At 36.2% G+C, this 18,673-nt stretch overlaps 1 protein-coding gene across 9 annotated transcripts in view; it reads right to left on the reverse strand.

The window, feature by feature from the left end:
* Dh31-r (Diuretic hormone 31 Receptor) overlaps positions 1 to 18,673 on the reverse strand; it is a 201,755-nt gene that overhangs the window by 134,692 nt on the left and 48,390 nt on the right. For 6 of the 9 annotated variants that reach the window (XM_076311724.1, XM_076311728.1, XM_076311729.1 and 3 more), the window contains 2 exons: positions 844 to 917; positions 26 to 143 (listed from right to left, as the gene is read on the reverse strand). In XM_076311724.1, the coding sequence (XP_076167839.1) occupies positions 26 to 143; positions 844 to 917 (192 nt within the window). Of the gene's footprint in view, positions 1 to 25; positions 144 to 843; positions 918 to 8,532; positions 8,617 to 18,673 lie in introns of those variants that run through there. The other 3 variants (XM_076311726.1, XM_076311727.1, XM_076311733.1) reach the window with 2 other exon arrangements.

The raw sequence follows: 18,673 nt of genomic DNA on the forward strand, positions 1-18,673 counted from the left end.
TGCATTAAAAACAGTCGAACCCTACCTGGTGGTGGTGTTGAATTCAAGGCCTGTAACCGCAAGCAGTCCTCCTGCCTTTCCTGTACAATACGACGAAATTCTTCGTCGATTAGGGTACTCCCTACCGTCGTATTCCCAGGCATCTGTTCAAAAAAAAAAAAAAAATATGCAATGAATTATTACGCATACAAAACTCGAAAAATGCCGTCAACGCTTTAAATTTACAGGATAAAAATTTTAGTCACAATCCATGCCATACTTTTCAATCAATCTTTCCGTTCATTATTTCTCTATAACTGTGATGCAAGTTATCTTTTTTCATATGCAGTTAACTCCTCGTTAAAAGTACGAACTTTCACCTCGATAAAAGTTTGAAATTTTGTCATGCAGAAAATTAAATCTTATTCAATTTGGGAAAACTGTAACCTTGTTAATGAAGGCTATTTCTCTATTTAATTTATTATTATTAAAAACGATTTTACGTAGACGTCAGTGTCAGGTTTGAACGTCAAAAGTAAATGATTAATGGAAACTAATATACTAGTTCTGCTGTAGCAAAACAAAATACATGGAACGCATAGTTCCCACAAGTAATACTTTCGTAACCTATTTTTATCAAGAAATGCAAATATGAAATGTTTTAGTGGAATACATACAAAAAAGAAACTCGAAATGTTTAACCACGTTGTTCGACCATATTGAACGTGATTAAATATATTACCTATGTAAGAATAATTACATAGGTAGACTTTCGTTTTGTATATAATTTTTATTTTATTAAATGAAAAATCAGCAATGGTTAAATATCGTGAAAAGCGATGAAAAATAATATCAAAAGATTACCCTTAAATAAATTATCCTTTGATCTGTAGGCACGTCACTTAAATATTCCGTGAACCTAAGGCGCACACAAAGAACTGAAAGTAAAAAGAAAAATAAGACGAAAAATTAAAAAGGTTGCGATTAAACGATTCGTATTATTAAAATTAAAAAGTAAAAAATAGCGCGTTTCAATATTAATAAAGTACGTAACTTTCAAATATAAAAGAAACCCCAAAATCGAACAAGCGATTGTAATTTAAAATTACATAAAAATCCACACGCGCTACATAAATCAATATCTCAAATTATACAATGGATTGGTTCGGTAAAAATATTTATATAGAAAATGGGAAGATGGATTTCAAAAATTCCATTGATTGTTTTCCAATATCAATTGAACGATGTATTTCTGCACGATGCATTTATTGCACGTAATATCTGCGCATCGATCGCTCTTCGGAGACTTACGAAAATAGGCATTATAAACGTTACGAAATTTTATTTTCCGTCCTCTTTGTTAATTTATGGAAAAACAAACGTTCCTTGAACACCAGCAGGACTACAATGAAACCGTCGGTATAATTCAGATCACGGTTTCTCTGATAACAATACATCGTTGTTAAAGATGCCGCGGCAGCACTCTAGCTAAAGCAATTACGAGGCTTTCGACTCGCTTTGCTACTCATTTGTGTGACGAGACGGAGGTCACGCACGAAATACTGCACGTCTAACTTTCGCGACCAAACGAAAACTGAGTAGCAAGTTTCGGTGTTCCCGGTTCGTGAGTCGAGTTGATCCCGACATCGATGCAATCGCGACCATTTCGCGACGAAAGTTCTCCGAAGAAACACAAGAACTCGTGGAATCGACTTTAACTTAATCCTATCAGAACAAAGCATGTCGCCCCGATGGAAACATTTTGGTACCCAAGTAGTAGCCGAGTCGCTTTTTCGATACTCCTATTAACGAACAAGAACGAATCGTCGATTCGAATGTGTAGGAAATTATCGAATAAAGTACATTACAATGATAAATGAAACAACACGCTCGCGAATGAACCTTTTCAATAATCGAGGAAAATTTATTCACGAAACAATTTGAATTCCTTTGTATTAAACTTGTATTAAGCTACAAATTCCTTGTATTATTCCTTTCGATATGTGCTTCGAGAAGAAATTTTAAATATCTGACGAAGCATCGATTCTCGAGAACCGTGTTCCGATACACGTGCATATAGACACCACAAACGAAAGAATCGATTTATTCGAAACAAAAAGTGCAACTGGACTTCGCAGATGCATCGTTGCACCTGTAGAAATAAACAAGTATACGCGAACTCTGCCATTGTTTTTATTCCCAATCGAAGAAAAAATACGGACTTTCGCAATCGCGAAAATAACACCGAGCGAAGTAATCCGTATACTAATCGGAATAGGAAAATTTCTTAACGTTCGGTATCACTCGTGTAAACGTTGCTCGTCGTATCGGGAGCTAATAGAAGAAAGACAACGGTTTACACGAGCATATTTTCAGCCTTTTCCGATCAATAGTTTAAACATAAAAAAGCGACTAGTGTAAAAATAACTAGTAGTTTGAAAATATAAATACTCGATGTTGCGATTTATTTGCTACGAAAGAAATTAAAAAGTAGAAACTAAAAGTTAAATCTGTGAGAAAGACAATTTTTAAATATGTGCGAAAGATTAATAGTCACGAATGTAATAAAAAGTTTATAAAAGTGCTTTCGGAATGGTGATCGTAAATATGTGAGTTTAAAGAAAGGAGAAATGGACGGAAAGGAATAAACATTCCGATTCAATGTTCGTCTGGATACTGGCCAAGGTAAGTAACATAGTTGAATAAAATTCATTTCCGGACAAATGGACGAAATTCAATTTCTGGTCTGACAAAGCTCGTGAAATGTTCAGCAATTTATCGGCACGTTGATAGCCCGACAATTAATCGCGGCAGTATATTTGCTTACAAATATTCAGCAATCACCGTGACGCGGATGTGCCTTCAATTACAACTAATTTCAGCATAATCACCTAATATGTCACGCCGCGCGTCGACTAATTTACTCCCCTTGCGACTCGAATTCCCTGTCGACCCACTAGGACACTTTACCCCGGAATGCAACAATTTCATTTGTATCGAGAAAGAGAACGGATGAGGTATAGGAAATGAGACACGTTTAAGGAATAGGACAAGTCTGCTGGATCGAAGTCGCGTGACGGAACATTTCTCTGTAAACAACGTCCAAGAGCTACTAATTGTATCAATTCGTCGACGATACGGTAGAAATATAAAAAAAATTTCTCTACGGTAAAAATTGATAATTTAAAATCAAATACTCGTGCATTGAACACGGTGTAAAACACTCTAAGTGGAATTATTTTCCATGATTGAGAAACTATTTGAAAGACACAACCGAAGACAGACGAAACATAAGTGATGCAGTATTAAAAGCTACGAGGTAACTTTGCATCGAAAGAACGAATCGTAAATGTGTAAGTATATTTTTTATTCCTTTTATTCGTATATAGATTGTAAATATACCATTTGATGTAAATCGAAACTTGCGATTAAATTTATTTTTATCGTATTGTTAAGAATTTCGTATTTTTTCATTTAAGAAAATTGTATTTCTGAAGAGGATCGAGATCGCGTGATCAAAACGTTGGACGAATAAACGTAATAATGTTACGAATGCTCTTCAAGTAGTAATATAATTATCTTCACCACCTCCTGGAAGTCCTCGTTCTTACCATTTTTCACTCTCAATCCTGATATACACTACCTCCTCGTTAAAAGTCTTGATTTTTATCTCGATAAATGTTCAGAAATTATCTCCAACACTATATATATATATTTCTCTAGGGCGAGAGATCCACCGACAGAGACAAAATTCTTATTTAGATAAAAATTTAAAAAAACGAACAGAAACTATACGCAACTTCTGATTTGTCATTTGGTGAATAAAAATTACAATTTATGCGAAATGTAATTATAATTCAAATTGTAAAAATAAAAGCTTATTAACCTTGTGTATGAGTCACACGTGCACCTTGTACCTACTTTAGAACAATTATGTTCTCTTATTTCTGAATGTATCGCGAAGAAAGTTCCAAGAAAAATAGTTCAAGTCCACAAATTGCATAAAACGCAAAGGCTTCACGGTTCACCTTGAAAATACAGGCAGTTGTATTTTTACACATGTACGCCACATGCGCTCCAATTTTGCTATTATGCTATAGACACTAGCTCATCGCTGGATCATTGTGTTTAAGAAACTCGCATAAAGAGAAATAACAAATGCTAATTAATTCACCTTACATCAATCGAACCTTGTGATCATTTATTTTTACCGAAATTTGCACAGAAGAGATAAAAGTCTCAGATCTATGTTCTTTATCGAATGATGCAAGAAAGCCTTAATAAAAATACATTCGGAAATGCTAGTTACGAGTTTGCAGAGTAATCTAGTTTTTCTGCGAATTATTATTGCTGACAATATTAATTTCGGAACAGTCTTTGCATGAAACAGTTCCTTTTATTTACGTTCGTGTAAATAAAATACGTACACACCATTAACGTATTTCTTGCATCGCTTTGTTTCACGAAGATTTGTTTAAAAACCAACGAAACATAAATAAAGGAAATGTTAAGAAAATAATATCGATCGATTTCGTATTGTAAAGATACAAATATCACTACACCATAAGGTACGCAAGCTGCGTATCTTGAACATTTTAACTAAAAAATGTTAAATTAAATTAAACAGTCTTTATTAGAGTACGTAAATATCGATTTCGTCGTTTCATCGCGCGAGAAGGCTGTTAAAAATTTGTAAGTTTCAGCCAATGAAAAAATGGACTGGTGGTAAATGTTCCTAAACTCGGCCAAGAGTTTGCTAAAGATACACGTGTTGCAGATGATCGCGGCACGCTCGATAGATTCAAATCGCCGACGCGTATAAATTGGCCGTACGATTAGATGCCTGCAAATCGCCGGATAAGCGGAATCGTGGATCTCGTGACGAATAATCGTGAAATTTCTAACTCCTAGATCCCCAACAACGCGATACGAGAGCCACGAGAATGTAAATCTCGGACTCCATCCGTTCGATGAAACTGAATGCACATTTAAACTGCGAAATTCTATTAAACTTCCTAATTCTTTTGCCGAATCGCCTGACAGAAACGTATTTCATGTGTACAGATCGCGTGTGATACTCAAAACATAAATTACGAGCGATGTAACAACAACAAGTTTAATATTTAAATCGCATATATTTGTGCAACGTTGTAACCTTAGGCTTTCGAACAGAAGAAAAAAAAAAAACATTAAAAAGGAACCAAAATCGTAGGACCGAAACGTTTAAAACATGATACGATTCAAAGTGTTCGATTGATATCGGAAATTACAGAAAAGTAAAATAAAATAAAGGCAAAGAGAGCAAATTTAGATAATTATTAATACTTAAAAATTTAACCGTCTTTTATTTTTGTATATTTTACGACCTTTTACGCGGAAAAAATACTTCGAAAACAAAATCGTGTATAAATTTTCATATTATCGTCATTTGTTACGAATTGAAATAAAGAAAGCACGTTTGATGAGACGAGAATGAAAACATTAAACGATCATCTACTTCGTACGATTATAAATATACAGTGAAACTCTTCGAAATTTTTACGAGATTCTGGCAATTCTGTTATTGACGTCATTTAATGGAACGATATTCTTTCTATTACGAGTTTAATACCGTATCAATTGCTGATAATGGCCAGCGACGCAACGTACCAATTGATTAAATTTATACGATCTAACGTTAGTTCGTCTAGAACTAATTTATGGTTAGTTCAAATATCTTTTAAATCCTTGTCACAGAACGCGCCACGTCTGGTAGACGTCAATGTTTTAATTCAATTTCATTGCACAACCTCCATCGTTAAAAAGAAAATTAGTACGTTCATTGGTATATACGGACACGTTTTATTGAATATTCATACGTATTCGTGTTCTTTGAATTATTACTAATTACTTTTCACGCTGCATTTGTTACCAACCATTTTACACAGACCGTGGAAGTAGTTCCATTTTCAATTGTAAATATATTCTATTCTGTGCGCAACTAGAATATTTCGATAATCAGCTTCTGTAATTTCGATGCGCAACTAGAATATTTCGATAATCAGGTTCTGTAATTTTGATGCACAACCGTAGTATTTCGATCACGAAGGGCAACGTAATTTTCCTTCTCAACGAAATTCTCATAAATTGATGAAGCGACATCATTAATAAAACTGTCTTTCAGTTTAACGTGTAACTGACGTGATCGATTTCGGTCCTCGAACACCAGGAACGCGTTGACTACGATATCGATACCGCCATTGATGTGTCACGTGAACGTCATTTGCATACATATGCCGTATGCATACACGAAGGTCCGTGTAGCCGTATCAGGTACCCGGTTTCATCCGATTCTCTCTATCCCGGTTGTAACTACGAAAGACAAAACCGAACTATCGCTGAAACGTTCACTATGTTGTTTTCGTGAATATCGATCGAATCCTTCCGGTACACGATATGCTAATCATTTGTGATCGCAGGAAAGTTCGGTTGCTTTTACAAACGCAACGTTTCACTCGTTCGTAATGTATGCAAGAATTTTAATCGGGTAATACTGCCTAAATTTCAAAATACAAGCAACCCTCCTATCGTACAATTAATTCAGTGATCGATCAAAACCGTGTTACATAATATTGAAAAATGATACGCATGTGTGCACAAAAATAGAAATTCTCTTTTTAAAAACGAAATGAATTATTTTCATTTCGAGAATTTTCAATAATTCGAAAAGTTTGACGGTAAGATTATACTAACCCGTAAAAATTTGAATACGTAAATTAGAAAATAGGAATTGAAATGATCAACGATCGCATCGATTACAAAAATTTGGAATTTTCGAACACGGAGTTTTGAAATGGTCTACCGATTTTCGATAACGCTATTGTCCAAAGCTGCTGTTGGCGTAACCTTTGTTTTTCAATGGGCTGAAAGTTTACAACGCTCGGTATTTCTGCACCAAGAATTATTCTAATTGAATTAGTCTTACAGAGGTAGATCGCGAACTGTCAGGCGCAGGTTTTTACGAAACTTTTGGCAAACGTTCGTCTACCCAACTTGAGAACTGCACCGTACTCCGTTACTTCTACTTTTCCACCTCACGCGAGAAACCACCCTTTTTATCAAAGCCACCCGCCTCGTTTACGCCCGTGTACAACCTCCGAATTACAACAAAAAAAATATTTAAAAACACGTCGAATCAAAATTTCCGAAAACCATGTAAATTGGCAATGTGAAACGTTCGAAATTTGCGAAAAAATGTTCAAATTACGCGTTCAATTTTCGCGACGAACTCTTGGAAGCTCCCCGTTGAACGAAGAGAAAAAAAAAGGAGAAATTCACTTCACGGATGCAAGAAATACCAAACCGTCCGGTTAGTCTTGTTCCGAGAGACGATATTGAAACTCTCACGGTCTGCACTGGTCCGTGATGTATATCGCGAAAAACGTTTGACATCAATTCTCAAAATTTAATCCCCTAATAACGTGCCCGATAATTCACTTCGCGGACAAATTCCTCTCATTCCTCTAACGAATACCTTTCTTCCCAATTGCACGCTCGAAGAGTGAACGACTCGGTGTTTGAATTGCATCGCCAACTCGTGTCACGAAATGAACGAACCAACGGTGACGTACGAGCTTATAAAATAACGTTCGATCGAAAGGAAATAATAACGAGCCACGGTTCGTGCGAGCGAACCGGCTTCGTCTTCCCGAATGTTTTATCATCGAGAACGGATACATCGAGACGAGACAGATGAATGAAGAAACGGAAGTTTCGTGTTGTCGCTGGCCCTTGAGCTCAATACTATCGATGGTAGACCATCGGTACGAGACTTCGGAGAACTCGATTTTAATTGTACTTGGAGAGACGACGAAACGAGCCAGGAGGAGTGCCTCTCATCGTGATCGTCTCAATTGTTGAAGAGTTTGAGAGGTCGTGTCACTTTGACGCTTCGTGAAATAGGTCGTCTTCGAGAATTTTTATCACAAGAGGTACAAGCCAGACGATCGTTAAATTTTACACACAGCTTTTTCGATCGTTGAACGAGCTTTCGGAATTTTTATAACTGAATTATCAACGTGTAGCGGTGTCTACGCTTTGACACGTATCGTCACTAAAAAGACACAATTTCACTGCGCGCAATGTCACACCTTCGTATAATGCCTCGAAACCATCGATTAGGAAAACGTTTCTCGGAAGTAGAAAATATTTGGAAAAGAAATTCCAAAGGTAATGCACGTAATAAGTGGATAAAAATGTTTTCATTGGTTTTTAATTTTAATTGGGGAAACGTCTCGGAATGTCTCCTCCGATGGTATCGAAATTGGAAATTCGAGCTCTTCGTCTAGCCAACCAAACGCTACATTTACGAGGGAACTCCGCAGAACTTTCCCATAAACTTAATATTGATGAGAATTACACGCCTCTGGTAATAGGAATAAGGTACGAAAACAAACTCAACGACCGTAAAGCTCGCTTTGATCTAAAACGCAAATTCTAGTCCAGGCCTATTATTAATGGTAATTGATACCTCTGTCCGAGTCGGGTCTGAATAAAATATGAAGAGAAACTTACCGAATGCGAGGTTCGCTTTGATCTTCGAACATAAACGCTCGTGGTATCTCGCGGAACAACTTCTTTTCTCTCCAGACTCTCGAATCAAAATTTCTTGACTTTTGAATCGGAAATGTACATCCTGTACTACAAATTCTTTTCAATTTGCGAACAAAAGAAACTTCTTTTCGCTTCTTCTAATTTCAAATTTACGAAGTGAGTTCTCGTTACGTTCAGTATCACTTCGCCGATTGTTTCGTGTTTAATTTTAATCAATTCGAGATGTAAAATTGAAAATTCTTTTATATTGTATACTTCTGTATAAATGTAATCCTCGATAAGTCAATGTTAGCGATGTACGATCGGATCGAAGCGCAGGTAAATAAATAAATTCGTTTCCGAAGTTATGTTTCAAATGTGAAACACACCAGCAATCAGTCTCCATGTATATAACTGTTACACACAAATCGTTAAGCAAAAAAGAAAATTGAGCCGACTTTGCACTACTATTGATTCTTATCTTGAATTTTACACCTCATTCAAAGCGCGAACCGCTCTCGAAATGGACACTTTTATCACTTTTATCGGTCGTGACTCAATCTCGGAGATCCAACTGGAATTTCTACACGTTGCAAATCTCAATTCCGTTCTTGTAGTAAAAATGTAATTTCGTGAGTACTTAATTTCAGAACTACGGTTCCTTACGACGAGCACATGTACAATTTACTCTTTATGTTTCGACACAATGAATAATTATTAGGATTACTGTTCAGTCGAACACCAAAAACGTTGCACTCAAACTCGAACGCCCTTGAAATACATTGCGGAACGTCGATGACTGATTTTAATACAAAAATTTTCGATAACAATTGTAGAAGAAGATTTCGATAAATTCCTAAATTTATCATTAGCACGTATGAAAAATTCTGACGACCATTCGAATCTCCAAAATATTTTCGCGTATAAAATAATCATATCCGCTATAGATATAACACTGATCCAAACCTAAACGAACTTTAAACTTCGAAATTTCCTAAAATGTACCGTAAAGTGTACTTAAACATTCATTGAAAAAAAAAACCGAGATTTTAAATAGATAGTCATCGAACCAACGCAAAAATTCTATTCCTACGTTTCAAGGATCATCGAACTTTATTATTTCCCTATGAAAATCACGCACCGGGCTATCAATATCGCTGTCTGTTTCAATTTTTCGCAAACCCTAGTAATTGAATTGCGAAGCAACAGATGTCACGTATAACCTGTTGCAATTTTCCCATTTGTCCAAACACCGAGAGTTGCATCGATGCGCTACGTACCGACTAAAATCGATGCCTTCCGATTTTACAAGCAACCCAAGACTCTTCTACGGTTCGAAGCTTACGTGCATCCGCGTTTTACGAACATTATCCACTTCGGAATGGATTGCTTTTAACGCTACAAGCACCGACGCAAAGTGTAGTAGATTTCGATGGAGATGTTGCACGAAACAATAACGTTTTCACGTTTGCGTTCGATTTCTCGATAGAATTACGCGCTTCGTTTCTCGGTGAAAATTGAAAGCGAAGTAAACAATTATCAACGAAGAAAAAGGAGCAAACACGGCCGTGCTTGTTGATCGTATCATGTTTTTTACCTCAATTCTTTACGATAGACCAGTCGAAAATTTTCTTGCACTTTAAACGATTTCTTTTACCTCGAGTCTCTCAACTTTCGTAATTGAACAATTTTTAACGTACAGTTTTACCGTTAACCGAACAAAACCATTTTTCATTACTTTGTTTGAAAGTAGTTAGTATTTTTAATTATAGTTTCGTACTTCTATCACTTTCTTGTTTCATTAAGATAACGCTCGGAAAATTTTCAATTAAGGGTGAATTACCGCTTATTAATCGTTCCATTACCTCTTCTGTTCCCGTGTTTCTACTGAAAAACGATTATACGGATAATGGACATAATTTCAAGGAAGAAACGCGGGAGATAATGTGCTTTACGATCAGACGTACAATAATGTATCGTATCAAACTTCCTGTATTTTATCAAGAGTCTGCTAAGCCTCGTACAAATTGATATCTGGAGAACTACAAAAACAAACTCGATACATCAATAACGTGCGCGGGAGAACTACAGAAATTCAATGTTAACAAGTTTCAGTTAACGTTATTAAATTATTATCACAAGTATTCCAGAACTAATGAAATCAATGTATAAAAACAATCTACATAACGATCCCACACAAAATTATCGAAATAGTTACAATTTTTAAATGAATACCTCAACGATAAACTTGCCAAAGATGTGCAATCGGTATAATGAAATCAATACGCGAGAAATTATTAAAAGAAATATGATTACACGTAGAAATTATATACACGTGTCGTAGAAATAAATAATTTACACACGATCGCCTGAAATTTAAAATAGCCTAATATTAAAAGTTTTAACAAGAAACAATAACACGGAAGTATTTCAATTTTTCAATTTTTCTGATTTGTAAACACATGGACCCACGTACTCGATAACAGTGAATATAAATATTGTTCTCAATCTCAAAGGCTTGCGAAAAATAGTACAAGTACATGTAGGTTAAAAAAATAACGTTATCGTTCCAACGAACCCTGTACCAACAATACGGGACAATAGCATGTAAAGAGTGAAAGTTGGTTGGAATAAACTCGTAAAGTCCCGGCTTGAACCTGAAATAATCATAACGATGCGGCGTGTATTAAATTATATTATTCGTATCACGGAACAGTAACAACACCGGGCTTCGTAAATTCTAATTACCGTTCTGCTTGTCGTCCAATTAAGTAATCCGCTGAATTTCCATCCGCGTGGTTGCTACACACGCCGTGTTTTCATAATGCAATTATTTCGAATAAAGAGAAGCGGAATTGATGCGCCGAGAAGAACCCGGGAGTGTCGCGCTTGTAGTTGGACGCGTCGCAACGTTCGGCTGCGAACACTCGCGCGAACGACACGGAACGAGGAACTGTTCGCAAGGTATTTTTTCAAGATTATTTTCAATTGGAATCGACGTTCGTCCAGCTGCAATGAACGCTAAAACGAAACTTAATAATCTCCGCTTAGCTACAAATCATTCCGTACAATCAAAGAATTACAATGAGTCCAACTTGTTGACTCCTCGAAAGCGCAGTAAATTACAACTACTGGCGAAAGTCCGAGCGGAAAGAGTTGCGCGAACGGTAAAGTAGCAAATAAAGTATTTAATCCTGTACGAAATCACTCGACCCAGAATAATTTCCCTTTGTTCCCACAAATCTTAGCAAGAAACTTTTCTAATCAGTCTGTACCATGTTCTTTCGTTGGACGATCATTTTTGTTTCCAGAATTGCAAGAAAGACTATTAATTACTGTCTACGTATGTAGGTACGTGTCTGCGTACTTGTGCGAGAATGGATAAGTATATGTTGTAAAGTTCGTACAGCAACGAATCGAGAAATAACATACAAGAAAACGTTGAACACGGGACGATGTGAACACACGATGAAGTGCAAATGTAGAACGCGCAAAAAAGTGGATAAAAATTTTACGGTAGAATTTTTTCGCACGAGGTATCGAGGTTTTCGAGTAAAAAATCGAGTGTACAGTCTCACGAGATGCCCGAGAGATTGAACGCAACTTGGTCAATGCGTCTGACTATTACTCATTATTTCTACTCACGTTGTCTATTTCTCGTCGATCTTATTATTCTTTCATCGGTTGGTTACAGCCGATTAAAACAAATAATATCACAGAACCGTCACTTTTTACAAACACCGACGCAAGAAGAAACCTCGGGCAAAAAAATTTGCTCCTACATTTTGAATTTTTCAAAATTTTAACTTTTCACAAAAAATCATCCCCTCTCTCGAAAGAGTATTCGTGTTCAATGTTCGTCGTTCGTTTCCTTTAACGGACTATTTCAGCGATTAAAAATATCTCTAAAGACACAAACGAATAAAAATCACCAATTAACGTCTCGATTGTACTCGTTTCAATAACGAGTTCGTTAACGGTACCGATTTTCAAATACATACATCGCAACAATTATGTTACACGGTATCCATACTTTCTTACGTGTTCTTGAATACGATGTCGAACACGTATCAACGTCGAAACCCAATAAACTGGTACTCCGCGGGAGTAAATTTTCCAGGCTGAGTGACTTGCATTAATAAGGTTAATTTGTGCTGGCAATCAGTTATTATTTACTACACATTCCGCGAACTCCGTGCAGACTTAACAAGGGGAAGCCCATGAATATCAAATAGGAGAATTCGAGCGTATAGTTTCTATTTTACATACCGCTTTTGACTGTCGTAACCGAAGAAGGTAATTAGAATTCGTGGTTAATTAATATTGATGGTAATAGTGCCGGCCGTGTTGCACGAATGCTCCAACCACCGCGGTAATTGAATATCATTTGTGTCAACGATTTACATGACAAACAATCTCCGCGATGGATGCTCGGTAATAGGATCAAAGAACCGAGGTGTTCGTCGCACGTGAAAGGAAAAATTCTTCGCTGAAAAGTGAACCTCGAGTCTGTGGATAAAATCCGTTTTCGACGTTGACACAACTGTCCGATCTGGTCGTTAGGATACGGTTGATACCTATCGTGATTGCATTAACGAGTCAATCCGAAGATTGATGAGGATTGATGCTAATTGTCCCACGGGAAATTCTGATACAACGCTTCCATTACAAAGTAAAATTACATCCGTAATATGACACATAGGTATTAAGAATCTCTTTTCGATGGATGGATCGCTTCCTTTTTCAGAGCCTTTTACCATCGGACTGGTTCCCTTTCTTCTCAAGCCACGGTTTTTTACTCGACTTTAAATAATACGCGTACTGTACGTTACAGATGAGTTTCTATCTTTTTAAATAATGGTAAACGTTCAAAAGTTCGCTGTCTTGCGATATAAAAATACACGATTCTTTGGATTATTTGTCGTCGTTTTCAATTCGTTTTCTTTTACGAAAGAATCGATAACTTCTTCGGCGCGTTTGAACTACGAATTTGGAAAATACAAATTGTAAGTAACGAAACACGTCTTATTAATAATAACGTTTCGGCTACAAGTATTTCGTTATGAAACTAAACTTAATAAATTTCATTTCCAGAGTGAAACTATTTACGTGTTCGAGACAAATTAAATAATGAAAAGTAACGTAAAATGTTGGTCTTTTATCGAAAATAAGTGAGTAGCAAAAAGGATATCTTTTTAATTAATTAACACGATGTATACCTTGAGGCTTACGAATTTTTTATACCGTACACTCTGAAAGTTTCTGAAAATTAATAAATAACGTTTAAAAATTTCATTTACTTCAAGATTAGAGATCACTTGATTACGAGAAAAGATTTTATTAAATGCAAGAAATATTTTACGAGAATTGTTAACGAGTTTCTTCGGTCTTTTTTTCATTTTTGCAAACATCTACGACACTCCTATTTCACGATACAATTTAACTATCTAACTATATCACAGAAACAATATACGTTCACGAAGCAGTAAATTTGTTTAGACTATCCTCCTTGGATGTGAAAAAATTAGACATTACGCATACCTACTGTACGTAACTAGACCTTTTCCTTTCTCATTCGTGTTACATATACACATATATACGTTTTAGAACGCCTGGAATACTTTTATGATCCAAGGAAAAACTCTGCAGCTTAAGCTTCGCACGACGTGCTTTTTAATTAAAACAGAACCTCAAGGGTTTCGTGCAGTAAGAACAAAGAATCTTTAATTCTGAAGAAATAACAGCGCGAAACTAGCCGCGGCTTAATTTCCGAACGACTCGACTACGATTTTTTAATCGAGCCAAACCATTCGTTATATCGAAGTGTACGAAATTTGACAAAGGTATAAACATTTACAATCGGCTTTTCTTCTATGCGTAATCGATCGTGTTTCAATCATTATCGTAATTCAACGTACGATTAACTTCCTAACGCTAGCTCACTTCTAAATATAAAATATTAAAAAATCAATGGAAAATAAAAATATCGAACAACGTGAACGATCGTAGTATTTACAATTTCTTACATAATATATTTACATATGATCCTTACATATATATTTAAAGGAGAAAGAATGGAAAAGAAAATATTCGATGGCAATATTAATTCGAGAAAAAAAACAACATGCACCATTCGAGTAATTCTGTTCCACAATCTTTTCGGTAGTAACATCTTCGAGAGTTTTCGTGGAGGAAACCAAGTTGAGATTGTCCAGGATTACTCGGTTTCTCTCTGTTCCGAGGATATCGCGTTTTATTTTCCCAGTTCGGTGGATAGCGCGATCTAAAGTGCAAGGTATGCCCAAGCGATGTAACAAGAGATGAAAAGCGCGATATCAGCTGAACTTTAAAAAGCGAGTTCTTTGACGCGATGTCGCTCGTGAAAGATCATTACCGAAACTCGAAAAAAAAAGAACCGGTGAACGATGTTCGTTCGACAAGAGGTGATAAACTGGAGCAAGAAAAGAACAGAGAAATCTCCAACGAATCTCTCGAGACACGTCGATGGTCCGAGGTTACACCATTGATCCTTGGTCGTGATAGATTACTGAAAAAAACGAGACCACCGAACTTACCCCGCAACGCAAAGATTCGAACCGTCCACTCACGATTTATGGATCGGAAAATTAATATCGAAATCGCCACTGCAAATTGGAAACTTCCGACTCGGTTTATCGATCGTTTTATTTCCAAGAATACAACGAATTCTCTCAGAGATATTCACAAGACGTACCTTTTATAAACAGATTGAAAACTATTATCGATCAACGAAACGGAATTTAAAATGATCTCGATAAATTCTTACGAAATAGATTTCTGAACTTCGGTGGAAAAAAAAGAATAAAAACGCGTTTTCCTATCGTGTTTTATCGTCTTTGAAATTTTCTATCAAAATAACCGATGAACTTCACTGTTTACTGGGATTGAAAATAATAAATAAAGGAGAAGAAAAATTCTTTACAAACGAAAGATTCGTTTCGATTACAATATGGCTACGTTCAGATTCAATTCCGAACCACTTCGGTATTATTTTTCTCGCTTCTTTTATTCTTAACGTAAGTATTGTCAATACATCGCGGAAAAATTCCATTACGGAAAGCGGTAAGTTTCATCATTCCGTTCCACCTCTCTTTATTCAGAAGCATCTCAAATATTCGATAGCTATGTTCTCATATATTTTAGTGTCCCGCGTTGTTTTATTTTTTCGAATTTTCCACTCACCGTTAACCGCTGGTTGCCCTTTCATCGTGTCCCTTTCCTCCCAAGATTAAATGCTTTTATTCCAGCTTTAATTCAAATGCCTGACCAAGGATTACCTTGACTTCATTTACCCGGAAACTTCACCCAGGGTTTCTTACGCTCGTAGTCGATCGACTCTTCTTTTTCCAGTTGGAATTTTCGTTTTCGATCCTAAGTTGTTACCCCGGTTAGAAAAACCGAGCACGCTGGATCTCGTTAGTGTCGGACAGAAATTGAAAATTTCTTGGTTAAATCTACAGCTCGAACCGATCAGAACTTTTCTAATGGGAAGCTGAATTTTTGCAATCGAGCAGCTCTTTACCGCGATACGATCGGATTTAACTTCAGAAACTCGCCGGGAAATTCTATTTTCTAAACGAATTCGTTTTTAATTAGAATAATATCTATTTCTCGAGAAGCTAAGAGCAGTTCTTCGATACAAAACAGGAGAAGTAATGGATACAATGTGGATCCGAACCAACGAAGTTTCGTTACGTACGTTGGATTTGTTAATTAAAATATAGTAATTTAAATATATACCATAAAATGATATAAGTAAAATGTAACAAACGTTGAATATTTTTGTCAATTTTAACTACTTCTGTGAGTAAAAAATATAGAAATGTTGTTACCTGACAATGATACGTATTAATGTCATTTCTGCATGTGCATAATAACTATTTGGGTTTGCAAACCTTCGATCTTAAAGACTAAATCTAAAGTGGAAACGTAGACGTGTACAAATATTTACAATTAATTCGCACATTTTCGGGAAATCTAATAAAATTAAACAAAGATTATTTTCTACTTAAAAAATGACACGCACTGTCGACAAAATTAAATAAAATTATTTATTACCGTAAAAATCTTCTGTTCTCTTTGGATGTTCAAGAAATATAGAATGTGTTAAAAACGTGGCAAAATTGATGAAAAATAAAAGCGTACCCAGACCAGATTTATTAAGCACGGCCCTATAACCAAAGGACAGCAAGGGTACCGCTTAACCACTCGAGATGTCTCAAGTACCCGACTATATTTCTTCCATCAACTATAAAGAACCCGGTGCAGAAATTCCACACGTGCCTTGCAATTCGTCTCGTAAGATATAAACTCATAAAACACGTGGATCTGAAATAAATGCAGTCAAAGCCGGAGTGTTATTTAATTACGTGCCCTTGTACACGAAGGTTTTCACTTCTTTGAAATATATATATATATATACACGTCCTTGGTTTTACGAACATAATCTCGAGCTTCAACCAAATCTTCAATACAAATGTTCCTTCTTCTTTAACAACCACTTATAGCAACTGATGAAAATTACGCACTAAACGAACTAAGAAGAAAAATATACAAAGTCGAAGACAATTTTTCCTATTTTCGATACGCTGAATTGATAAATACAATAGTTCCAAGGGACACCTGGTGACACGAACTTCATTTTATAGCTCCTAAAAGTTTCGATCCCAAAGTAGCGAATACGATTTGGTTTCTCTTCACCTTCGACAAGCATTTTGCAACAGTTTACCGGCTGAGTCAGCGTTTTAAAGTTTATGACTGCGGAGGGTTCTCGCGAAGGGAGCAGTGGAATTTTTTTGCAGTATAATTTTTCACCTGGGATCATTATGTAAACGACAAATTGCGATGTTTCGCGGTAAAATATATTGCTTCTAAACGTTACAAAATAACCAGGACTCGCCCTAATGGTCGAGGCGTGATTCTGTCAGTATAGTATGTCACGATACCGACACTGGAAAGTCCAAGAAGCCAAGACCATCTCTAGACGGAAATATTTTCGTTGGAAAACGTGACTCGCGCGTTAAGAAATAGAATTTTATTTCGAATGTAAGCGATATACGTCCCATGGGTACAACTTCATAAATTCGTCGCGGACCACACGGTAACAAAAGAGAAATTTAATACCCTGACAGAATCAATTTTCCACTTCAAACCCTATACTTAGCGAGAAAAATAGCGAACGCTTTGTTTCCATCCTGTTATCCACTTTACGAGATATAAAATTGCTTTTCTACTTCCTTCGAGCATTCCTCGAGACCAGAGATCAACAAGCCATATATCGAAAGTTTGGTTTCGCGCGAACACGGTGTACAAGTAACGATTTACGGTAATCGTACGGAAAAGAAAGAAACGCGAGTAAGGAAAACAATAAGTATACATAGGAAAATTGGCGAAATGTAAGATACAATTTGCACACTTCGGTATCGCGTTTTCCAAATAGCAACGAAACAGCGTCGAAGCAGAAAACATCGTTGAACAGTCCCTTGTCGTTTATTTCGTTGTCAATTTTGAATTTTAAAATATTTCTATCGTTACAATACTTCGTCGCAGGTAATAGAAATTGAACGTACAGAAACAATAGGAAGAGTATACTTAAAAATGTATCGTTCTCGAGAAGAAAGAGACACTGTTTTCGAAGTTCGTTGTCGGTGAAATTTCAAAGTAGAGGAGGAAAAGTTCGTCAGGGGACACTTACAGGGAACATCCGTAAAGTGGCACTCTTGAAACTTTCCAAGTTCATAGAACGGCTAAAAATGAGAGATACCTATCTTTTTGAGCCACGGTACCTCAAGATTATAGTATGACGTGAAATTATTCTCGAAAGTTTCATTCTTCTGACGTTATCTTCGAAACTATTAGATGTACAAAGAAGTCTATTAAACGATGTCTGCGCGGAAGATAATCTCGTGTAAACATTGATAAAAGAAAATTGATAAGAATATCAAAAAGTCGCTTGTCGATGTTAATTGTCAACATATACGTACGATACGTATTCAAAATAGGAATACTTGCGACGAGCTGTAAACGCAAAATAAATATCGTCTTTTAAAAAATGTTGAGAATATAAATGTTACGAGTAATATTT

The sequence above is a fragment of the Ptiloglossa arizonensis genome, chromosome 5 (assembly GCF_051014685.1).
Source record: "Ptiloglossa arizonensis isolate GNS036 chromosome 5, iyPtiAriz1_principal, whole genome shotgun sequence".
NCBI classification, from domain to species: Eukaryota; Metazoa; Arthropoda; class Insecta; order Hymenoptera; family Colletidae; genus Ptiloglossa; species Ptiloglossa arizonensis.